General features: G+C 41.3%; 1 protein-coding gene across 1 annotated transcript in view; it reads right to left on the reverse strand.

The window, feature by feature from the left end:
* LOC136877597 (collagen alpha-5(IV) chain) overlaps positions 1-12,073 on the reverse strand; it is a 570,940-nt gene that overhangs the window by 172,530 nt on the left and 386,337 nt on the right. The window contains exon 11 of the mRNA XM_067151761.2: positions 7,404-7,568. Within this exon, the coding sequence (XP_067007862.2) occupies positions 7,404-7,568 (165 nt within the window). The remainder of the gene's footprint in view (positions 1-7,403; positions 7,569-12,073) is intronic.

Here is a 12,073-nt window from a genome sequence, read left to right on the forward strand (position 1 = left end):
AATAATAATAATAATAATAATAATAATAATAATAATAATAATAATAATAATAATAATAATAATAATAATAATAATAATAATAATAATGTAGAATGTGTAATGAAACGTATCGTGGTCCCTAGTTGGTCGATTAGAGAATAATAATAATAATAATAATAATAATAATAATAATAATAATAATAATAATAATAATAATAATAATAATAATAATAATAATAATAATGGCATGTGGCCTCAGGGGAGGCCTGGTGCAGGTCTTTTTGATCTGACTCCCGTAGGCGATCTGCGCGTCGTGATGAGAATGAAATGATGATGAAAACGGCACCTACACCCAGTCCTCGTGCGAGGGGAATTAACCAATGATTGTTAAAATTCCCGACCCTTCCGGGAATCGAACCTGTGACCCCCTGTGACCAAAGGAAAGCACGCTAACCATTTAGCTATGGAGCCAGACAATAAATAATAAAAGTAATAATGTTACTGAAAATCTTCAAGACAGGCAAAGCACCTGGAGTGGATAATATTGTGACGGAGGTGTTGAATGTAGACTATGAGTTGACAGCTGAGATGCTTTTGCCATTGTTCGAAGACATATGGAAGACAGAGACACTCCAAGAGGATCGGAAGAAGGGCATTTTGATAAAACTACCAAAGAAGGGGGATCTGACTTGTTGCACCAACTGGCGAGGAATTACACTCTTGTCTATACCAAGTACCGATTGAGAGAACCATTGGAGGCCAAGATCCGGAAAGAGCAGGCAGGTTTTAGAGAACACCGATCCTCTATAGACAAAATGAATACCTTACGAATTACAGTAGAACAGTCCATGGAATATCATTCTTCACTGTACTTGGCATTCGATGACTTTGAAAGAGCTTTTGATAGTGTACAGCGCCAAGCAATCTGGAGAGCGATGCAGAGGTATGGGGTTCCAACGAAAATCATCAACATGGTAAAAATGTTATACAGAGGTTACACCTGCCAAGTGGAGCATGATGGAGACCTTTCAGAGCCCTTTCAAACAAAGTCGGGAGTGAGACAAGGCTGCCTGCTCTCACCTTTGCTGTTCTTGTTTACACTAGATCAGGTCATGAGAAAAGTGGCTGAAGGGAAGCAGAGGGAATACAGCGGGGGATGACAGATCGTCTGGAAGATTTGGATTTTGCGGATGATATATGTCTATTATCTCACTCATTTAGACATACGACTGAGAAAATGGAAGACCTCGAAACGGAAGCGCAAAAGGTGGGACTCAAAATAAATATTGCCAAGACAAAGGAACTAAGGATCAATGCCAGAAACACAAATCCACTGGTATTAGAGAAAAAGATAGAGCGAGCTGACAACTTCTGTTACCTAGGAAGTATTATTTCTAGAAGTGGAGGTGCCACTCAGAAATGAGTCACCGCCTAGGATGATATTATTATCATCATTGTTGAAAGTGAAAAGACGGGGCGTGCCGTGCGGTTAGGAGAGCGCAGCTATGAGCTCGCATCCGGGAGATAGTGGGTTCGAACCCCACTGTCGGCAGCCCTGAAGATGGTTTTCCGTGGTTTCCCATTTTCATACCAGGTAAATGCTGGGGCTGTACCTTAATTATGTCCACGACCGCTTCCTTCCCACTCCTAGCAACTAGCAAAGAAAAAGGTGAAAGTTAGATACTGCTAATTTGTGGAGAAATTCCTAATCATTTTCATTACTTCTTTCCTCTTCCAAAATTAACTTTCATTCACTTGAAGTTTGTTTTTTAAAGTTGCTTTAGATACGTTTCTAATTCCATAGTTTAGTTTCTTAAAACAACAGTCACGATGTATTCACGCACTGTGATCAGTAGAGAACTAATGTATAAAACATTTATGAATTCCAAGAACAAGAGTGTATTGGACTAGAACATGGGGTCTATTGGCAGAGGTTCTGTTAATTACAGTGGAATTATCTGTATTTATGTCAGCACCGACATTTTCCATTTTTCGTAGTCCATCCGTTTCCTTGGCCGAATGGCCAATGTACTGGTTCAGAGGGCCCCCAGGTTCGATTTCCGATCTAGTCGGGGATCTTAAATGTGTATGGTTAATTTCTGCAGCTCGCGGACTGCGCATCTGTCTTATTGCACACATCTTTATACACACACAGTGTATCACACCATCACAGAGACACGTAATATTGAACACATCCCTCCGCTTATGGTTGGCATCATGCCGTAAAACTGGGTCGAATCTACGTACGGGGGGATCGGAAACAACATGAACCGGCTATGTGGATATCCCGCGCCATTGTCATTTTATCATCCGGTGAAGTTAGCCAATCACATCGGATCGCAGGCGAATTCAGATGAGCTTTGTGAGGCGGTCTTGTTAAATCTGCATGAAACATAAGACCTGCTTGAGAGCACCAAACACAAACAAACCTTGGCTTTCAACCAGTGACACCGTGGCGCGGTCTTGTCAGCTCGGAGGTCCATGTTCAAATCCCTCTCCTAATTTTTCTTCGATTGGTGCTTTCAAGCTGGTCTTAATATACGTGCAGATTTAGCAACAGCACGTCGCAAATCCCATTTGAATTTGCCAGCGAAGCGATGTGACTGGCTAACTTCAGTATTATAGCGGCGAGAGGTATCGATTTTTTTTTCAAGTTATTCATCTTACCCGCTCCACGTTGTTTCCGACCACCCTGTATAGTACCAACCCCCCAAAAAATGCGAAAATGGTAGGAAGAAGAAAATTCGAAATTAAGAATAAACACGATAGGCTAAAGGGAAAGAATCTAACGGACCTTCAATATTTGTTTCTGAGATAAACTAACCTAACTGTAACTTATTTCTATTGACATTTTAGATAAACTTTGAAATAAATATAAACTCATCTATCAAATAAAATTACACTTGTAGACAACACAAGTTTGTTCAGATTTATAACGGCAATAACACATTGCAACCAAATACCTGCACGAAGCGACGAATTTAGCGTTCCGTAAATATCATTCTTTAAGTATTAAAAAAAATGAATGGGTCAGTTTTGAAGACCCTTTGCATGTATAAACTGAATATTTAACCCTGTGCGCCTGAAAAAAAAAGAGACTGAAACGTTTAACACTGATATCTTGGAAGTACTCAATTGGAGAAAACCTATTACATCCAAGCTTTTGATTGCCAAAGACTGGCTATTCAAGTCAATAATCCAACATTCCATACAATTGCAACCTTTTAACACTACAATTAAAGTCCAGTCGAACATGAACGAAATCATCATGATTTTATGAATAATAAATGCAAGTAGAGCTCTGAGTCTGTGCTGTAGTGGTTAGTGTGATTAGCTGCAAACCCCCGGAGGCCCTGGTTCGATTCCATGCTCCGCCACAAAATTTAAAATGTGGTACGAAGGCTGGAAAGGTGTCCACTCAGCCTCGGGAGGTCAACTGTGTAGGAGTGGTTCCATTCCCATCCTCGAAGTGGTTTTCCGTGCTTTCTCACTGCTCCTCCAGGCAAATGCCGGAATTGTACCTAACTTAAGGCCACAGCCTCTTCCTTCCCCGTTCCTTGCCCATGCCTTCCAGTCTTCCCATCCCCTACAAGGCCCCTATTCAGCACAGCAGGTGAGGCGACCTGGGCGAGGTACTGGTCCTCCTGCCCAGTTTTATCCCCCGATCCAGGACGCTGCCCTTGAGGCGGTAGAGCTGGGATCCCTCGCTGAGGCCGGGATAAAAAGAAAACCTGGAGTGGTAAACGGATTAAATGGGTCAGAAAGTAATGCAAAATGTGTAGAATATTTTATTACATAAGAAATGAAACACCAGTTTCAAAGTAAGCCCCATAGTAGTGACACACTACCGCGAGCGTCCGTGCCACTTTTCGGTGTGCTGTAGTTCACCTTTGGTCACTTCCGTCAGAGCGAGCGTCGCATTTATCTTCATTTCTTCGGCCGACGTTGATCTCCGCCCTTTGACCAGGGTTTTGACTTTTGTAAACATCGAATAATCCGTTGGAGGATGAGAAAGGACGGGTATGTTGTCCTCTGGGAGGAATTCGCTCACCTGGAGCGACTAGATTACTGGGGTGTTGTCGTCGTGGAGAATACAATATTATGTTCATTGCGCTGCATCACGAAGATGCCGAAGAATGACAACATATATCTCTTTGGTAAAAAGAAAACTCGTGTCCTCATCCCGAGGTGCAGCTCTTTTCAGCCACACCTCCAATGGAGGCGAGCTGCAAATACCAGCCCTCTTGCCATTATGCCATTCTTAAATCTCTGGCAGTACCGGGAATCGAACCCAGGCCCGCAAGTATGGCAGCTAATAGCGGTAACCGTTACGCTACGGAGGCGGGTGTCTCTAGCTACAGTTCGACATTTAGGATTGATTTAAAAATATACCAGTCCATGAATATCAATCAATCAATCAATCAATCAATCAATCAATCAATCAATCAATCAATCAATCAATCAATCAATCAATCAATCAATCAATCAATCAATCAATCAATCAATCAATCAATCAATCAATCAATCAATCAATCAATCAATCAATCAATCAATCAATCAATCAATACTGATCTGCATTTAGGGCAGTCACCCAGGTGGCAGATTCCCTATCTGTTGCTTTCCTAACCTTTTCCTAAATGATTTCAAAGAAATTGGAAATTTGTTGAAATCTCCCTTGGTAAGTTATTCCAATCCCTAACCCCCTTCCTATAAATGAATATTTGCCCCAGTTTGTCCTCTTGAATTCCAACTTTATCTTCATATTGTGATCTTTCCTACTTTCATAAACGCCACTCAAACTTATTTATCTACTAATGTCATTCCACGCCATCTCTCCGCTGACAGCTCGGAACATACCACTTAGTCGAGCAGCTCTTCTTCACCCAGTACAAATCGAGCTGCTTTTCTTTGGATTTTTTCCAGTTCTTGAATCAGGTAATCCTGGTGAGGGTCCCATACACTGGAACCATACTCTAGTTGGGGTCTTACCAGAGACTTATATGCCCTCTCCTTTACATCCTTACTACAACCCCTAAACACCCTCATAACCATGTGCAGAGATCTGTACCCTTTATTTACAATCCCATTTATGTGATTACCCCAGTGAAGATCTTTCCTTATATAAACACCTAGATACTTACAATGATCCCCAAAAGGAACTTTCACCCCATCAACGCAGTAATTAAAACTGAGAGGACTTGTCCTACTTGTAAAACTCACAACCTGACTTTTAACCCCGTTTATCAACATACCATTGCCTGCTGTCCATCTCACAACATTTTCGAGGTCATGTTGCAGTTGCTCACAATCTTGTAACTTATTTATCACTCTATAGAGAATAACATCATCCGCAAAAAGCCTTACCTCCGATTCCACTTCTTTACTCGTATCATTTATATATATAAGAAAACATAAAGGTCCGATAATACTGCCTTGAGGAACTCCCCTCTTAATTATTACAGGGTCAGATAAAGCTTCACCTACTCTAATTCTCTGAGATGAAAAAACAAACACAAAAACTCTTCAAGCATAACTTTTCTGTTACGTCTGGCAGCGGGGTGCAGGCTACAATCCACGCAGGTAGGGAAAAGAAGTTGCCTTCACGGCACGGAGGAGCTCTTGACTTGCTCTTGCTCTTTGACTCTACTGGTATAAAAATAAACTCTTCAGAATTCTAATAATGTCCAAAAATATGTATTCATATCATATTTTGTTTAAAGAAATGAAAATGATTGCGAACGAATGCATTTATACCATCACAGCGCAAACATTTGTGCTCACAAACGCGCCAAGTAATTACAACAACCAAGGGATCACGAGGGAAGAGATGCTTTAAGAGGCTAGACTTGCCAGTGATCTGTGCACCAACATGTTAAATCTTACTTTCTTTTTTTGCAGCAGTATGTAGATGCAATATGTTACAATCTGTCTGCAAAGGTGAGCGTTATATGTGTTTTGTGAAAATAACATGGAATTTACAAGATGGCAATCCAGAATGGTGAGCGAATCGGTGTAACCACAACCTGGAATATTTAACTTTGATTATTTTTTTTTTACTATTTTGTTTTACGTCGCACCGACACAGATATGTCTTATGGCGACGATGGGAGAGGAAAGGCCTAGGAAGTGGAAGGAAGCGGCCGTGGCCTTAATTAAGGTACAGCCCCGGCATTTGCCTGGTGCGAAAATGGGAAACCACGGAAAACCATCTTCAGGGCTGCCGACAGTGGGGCTCGAACCCACTATCTCCCGATTACTGGATACTGGCCGCGACTGCAGCTATCGAGCTCGGTACTTTGTTATTAAGTCACTCTTCATCGTCATGGAAATAGGGAAGGTTGACGTGCATGGTATGCTGAAAATAAGACATTTCTCTGTCGTAGAAAGGGCACACATTCTATAAATAAGAAAGTAACGTTATAGGATGTATTAACCCTTTATAACGCGATGGGAATTATTTTCCCTCCTTGGTATTTTGTCATTTCTGGGCGCTGGGAGTTTATTTCCCATGTATTGATGTGTGCTGCACTCTTGGGAATATCTGTGGAAGTATTCTGATCTCCTTGGAATCTTTAGCTTCTTTGGAAAACATCTGAAAAGCGATACTGTGCCAGCGCAACGCCTGTTGTGAACAAGATTTATGAAGTGAAAATAGGATAAGAAATCAACTTTTTATAAGTCTATATACTATTTACATTAATTTTCTTTGTTTATTGTGCATTTTTCTCCTTTGTTCTGAGATCATTTACTTCCTTTTACCAATTGAAGAGTTATGAGATATAAATTTCTTTCACATTGTATGTGGACATATGCGTCCCATTGCCCACATAGGTGCCCGAAATATTTCTGCTAAATAAAAAGTGAACTAACTGAACTGAAACTGTGTCCGTAGGTGGGCCGTGGAAATATGTTCCCACTTCTGAATGGCAGACAGCAGGCGGTGGGAAGCAAATTCCCATCTTATTACTGACCTCCTGAGCATTGGATTGTCATTTTTTTCTGTTAATTTGTAGTATCTAGCACTTATAGAGCTTGTAAATAAAGGTAGTTAGAAAAGAAAGTGTTTTATTGGGTACTGCCTTATAAAGGGTTAATCGAGTACACTTTCCATCGTTTCTTATCCAAACATGAGAGAGTGGTGTTCTAGTGTCACTCCTTCGTGGTCAGTTGTATTTCATCAGCATCCGAGACAACGTAGAAGAAGAACAGACACGCAGATAATTTTCAAGCAATTTACAGAGTGTCCTTTAGCGTCTTACGTGTGTTACATTGCACTGTGAAATGTCACTAGAGTCCAAGGAAGTGGACCCTTCAAAACGCGAGGCACAGTTCCCGGTGAAAGGCAATTGGGGCACTCCCTACTAACCTGGAAAATGTCTAAAGTGGGCTTCGTTAACATTCCAGTAGTAGAGGAAGACACTCACCTGGACTACACCAACCACAGTCGTCTCCCCTCAGACCTTTGAGTCCCTTAGGGCCTGGCGGTCCGTCCAGTCCTGGACGGCCTGCTGCTCCAGGATAACCAGGTAAACCAGGCTCACCGGGAGGACCGACAATCGCCACACCTTCTCCAGGAAATCCCTTAGGCCCTGTAATAAGCAAAAATAGGAAAATTAGTTTAAGTTGGGATAAGTGAAACAATATAGAGAAAATTCACACAAGCTCATGTCCATCAAGTCCCGCCCCCTCCATTGTACACACTCGTTATCCCTTCCCGTGGTAGGGAAACGAGCATCACAAGCCGAAATGTTAGTGTGATCGGCTATCACACATCTCCGGGACGATGTTTAGGATAATTCCTGTAAAGAAATTAACAACGGAAATAGGAGATATGGGAGAAATCGTATCCCATTTCTCCTACAATCACTGAAATTTCAACCTGAAGCGCGGTATTGAAAGTCCGATTTCTGGCGTTTGAGTTACAGGGGGATTCAATCGAACAAAAATTAAATGTGATCTCCTTATGAAGCTATATTCATGTCCCGTTATAAATCTTCTAGTAGAGTTTTATGACACGCCTTATAAATCTGAAGGAACAACAATTAATTATTTTAAGCTGATTCATGAGAATACCTACATTTAAAGATACTTTTGATATTGCGAAAAAAGTAGCTGTTGTAATCTCCGTAATAAAGAAATCAGGTGTTCAAGAGAAAATGCTCCTTTATCAACTTTTGATAAATTAAGCGAAATATTTAGCGCAGTAAATACTTATAATTAGTCTCATTAAATATGTATATTTGTACGCATGTGTAAATTTTCTCTTATAGCAGTTAGTTAATTTTCTATTACATCGTCTGTAATTGGGTAATGCTGTAGATGATAAATAAATATATTCTGTTCTATTAAAATATGAAAAGCTAGAATACTTGGATGTGGTCATAGGAACTCTTAATACAATATATTGGGCAAGGCATATTACGTTTTGAGCGAGAAGCTCCAGAAAGTTTCAACAGAGATAAGTTCAACCTTAAATTATTATAAACAAAATTGTGTTCAGTAATTGAATAAACCCTTTCTCTAGGAGCGGATTGTTCGTGAGGATAAAATATACCAAGAACGTTAATTTTAATGCACTGATACGTTTGGACAGAGTGTTTGAGGAGGAATATATGTCAAGAGGCAGTAGTAAAACAGTTCATATAAAGATGTGACCAACTTGCAACGTGTGTGCAATTACAGCTGTGTGTATGGTACGCGAACAAAAATTATTAAAGACATTCGAATGATTGATGCACAAACCTACGTCCTTTGGAATAATTTAGATTTTTTGTTTTTGAAGATGGATGAAAAGCGAAGTCTACGGAGACGAACTACTCTTGCATTATGTACTGAAGTCAGTGGTGAGATTCATGAACGTGTAATTTCCTGTGAACTGTTTCCGAGGATGTAGATTTCTGCATCAATAAATCATTTGTGTGTTTTGTACGGTTGTTTTTATGCACACCACACAAATAGCTGTATTTTGCATTGGACACATGCTTATATGACATTGTACTTGAAATAGTTTATACCTCCCGACGTATTTACCATTACTTCTGAAACACTGTGTTGATTTTGAATTAGTAACTGATCCTTTGTTCTTGATGAACGTTGGTACGTAGCAGCATTCTCATTCCTGTCAAGAGTCCACTTTCTCGACCTAAAGTGGGATGGAGATTCGTATAAGCGTTCCTTTTTCTCGTTGACGCCGTTAGGTTCATTGCTATAGATTTAGAAACAAACGATGGTATCGATGACGTATCCTTCAGGTTCGTATTTGAAGGTCATCATGTCGAATATAAGGGTGGATTGGATCCGTTAGCCGACGAGCCGTAGATTATTTGTATCCGGCGTAATTATTGGGCTATATAAAAGCAAGCAGGCGTGTAGTTTTACCAGACTGTTCATATCGTGATAATGACAACTGGATCTACAGCTATACGTGGAATCCAAACCACAGGGACGGAATGTTTCACTACAAAATCCCTCATGCATTGGCTGGGATTCAGGCAAGGAGCGTTTTGGTGGGATGCCAGCGACTAACCTTCTCGTCTATCACGCTCCTACTTGCTATCTCTACATGTGTGAGGAATGCTGGATTGTTCCGTATTGCTTAGTGTCTTATTAGGCACAGAGTTTGCTAGAATATGTGAGGAGTTTTTTGACACTGTCCTGGGACTTGTGAGACCTAGCTCCAACTACACTGACGTTGGCTGTCAACAGAGTCATGTCATTCACTACATGATACGCCTTCATGATGCAATATCAAACTGTTCACTGGAAGATGTTTGTTAGAAAGCAAATCACTTTTGCTTTTCAACTGAGCTCGCTGTTTTATGAAATTTCAAATCCCTTAGAAACTTTCTTAATTTTATTGAGTCTGGGAACACCATTATTAGGATTTCATACGGGATAATTCAAAGGTTTCCCACTGACGGGCTGAAATGCACCAACTTTCAAATAGGAACTTATAGCCTAGGTAGAAATCCTGCGTCACGTCTTACTGCTCCTCGCCATCGACTACGGTGTTCAGCCAGCTCCAGGTTGGTATTGAGCAGGGCTTCTACGAGGTCAGTCCAACGGGTTGGTGGCCTACCACGTCGTCGCATCGCATTGAACTTCTCCTGGACAACCAAATTTTCCCATGTAGGGGTTGCGAGCAATATGCCCGAAGAATGTAAGGATTCTCTTATGTTTCAGGGTTGACAATCTTTACTGAAGTCCGATTTACTCTCGAGGATGTGTGTGTGATAGTTTTGTTTGCTATCCTCGGAAGGCGAAGAATACGTCGCCAACACCACATCTCAAATGTCTCGATGCGGTGGTGGTCAGCAGTAAGTAAACTCCATACTCTGATGCGTAGGGAGTAACAGGGAACACGCAGGTTTGACAAGATTTATTTTTGTCAAATTGGTTATCGAAGTGTCCGCCATATTTTGGTTAGCTGCATCATAGCAGTTGTATGAATCTACGTATCTCCGGCTCACAGTTACCGTCACTACTCGCGATGTTTTCCATATATACGATCTGATTTTCCAACTCATATCTGCCAATCCTGTTAACATTTGGCCGATTCAGGTTTCCGCCGTCCACAATCATAATCGGGGTTTTACTAGCGTTGATACTTAAACTGTATTCAGTACCAACATCCTGCAACTTGCACGTCAGATCTTCAAGTTGTTCTTGGCTGGATGCAATGAGAATAGTTTCATCGGTAAAGCGGAGTTTAGAGATCTTAATACCACCGATGGCCACTCTATCATCACACTTATGTAAGAATCATGTATGATTCTCTTAAGATGACAGCCATGGTCAGTATAGTTGGAGCTGTGTCTGACAAGTTCTACGACAGTGACCGCTGTCAATAATACTGCGTGCCGACAAGCCTGGAAATGTCAGTAAAGACTTCTTATAGTGTCATATCAAAAGCTTTGTGTTGAGACACCAGTCCCCGACCCACAAAACCACTTGCAACATCTGACGAGGTTCGTGCGATGCGCGGTGTATTATTCTTGTGCTTCTCTAAACGATACAATTCAATGAGGCTTTGATGTTCGTTGTCTTGTGGCGCGCCAGTGACAGCTTCAGTAAACCAGGGAGAAATATGCTGCCATTCAAGCCCACCAGTGAGAACCCTGTGATATCCAGTGGAAACCTGAGAATGCTGCACAACAGTCTGTTGTCAACTCCGCGTGGAGTGGCGCGCTGTGTTGCGATATTATTCGTAGCCCAGTAATAGATTATCATTTCTATTGCATCGTCATTACACATTTCATAGGTTCTATATCAGTGATTTGGATACTAAGGAACTCACAACTCAATTGATCAGACCATAATGTAAATATGAAGTGAGCACCAAACTTGAAACAAATAAACACTGATGCATATGTACCGGAATTTTGTCCCGCAGGAGTTATTTTACGTGACAGTAAATCTACCAACACGAGGCTGACGTATTCGAGCAACTTCAAATACAACTGGACTGACCCACGATAGAACCTGCCAACTTGGGGTCAGAAGGACAGCGCCTCAACCGTCTGAGCCACTCAGCCCAAGAACACTGCAGAAAGAAAGCTGGCAATTCTGCTTTCTTCTCCTCGCATCCCACTCACTTCTAGGCAGCCCTTGAACTGCTGACAGAGAAGCAAACAACATTCACTGAATATTGTCTGACTTCACTGTGTGTACAAACGACTCTCACTGCAATGATTGTGAAATGTAGAGCACTTTTGAAAAAGAAAATGTTCATTACGTCGTTGCTGACATTCCTAGGCTTGCTCCGATGCAGGGTTTCGTCTTATGCAGTTCGAACCCTTCATGGGCTACTTGAATCATTCTGTATATTGTTGCCTAGTCCAGAAGCTCCGACGGTACAGCGCTGGTATTCCGCTCCCAAGTGGACAGGTTCGATCCCGACTCATTCGGGAGGTATTTGAACGTGGTCGAATACGCCAACCTTGTGTCGGTATATTTACATAAAATTATTCCTGAAGGACAACATTCCGGCATCTTGACTAACATTATTATTATTATTATTATTATTATTTTGCTAGGGGCTTTACGTCGCACCGACACAGATAGGTCTTATGGCGACGATGGGATAGGAAAGGCC

This window comes from Anabrus simplex, chromosome 7 (assembly GCF_040414725.1).
Source record: "Anabrus simplex isolate iqAnaSimp1 chromosome 7, ASM4041472v1, whole genome shotgun sequence".
NCBI lineage: Eukaryota > Metazoa > Arthropoda > Insecta > Orthoptera > Tettigoniidae > Anabrus > Anabrus simplex.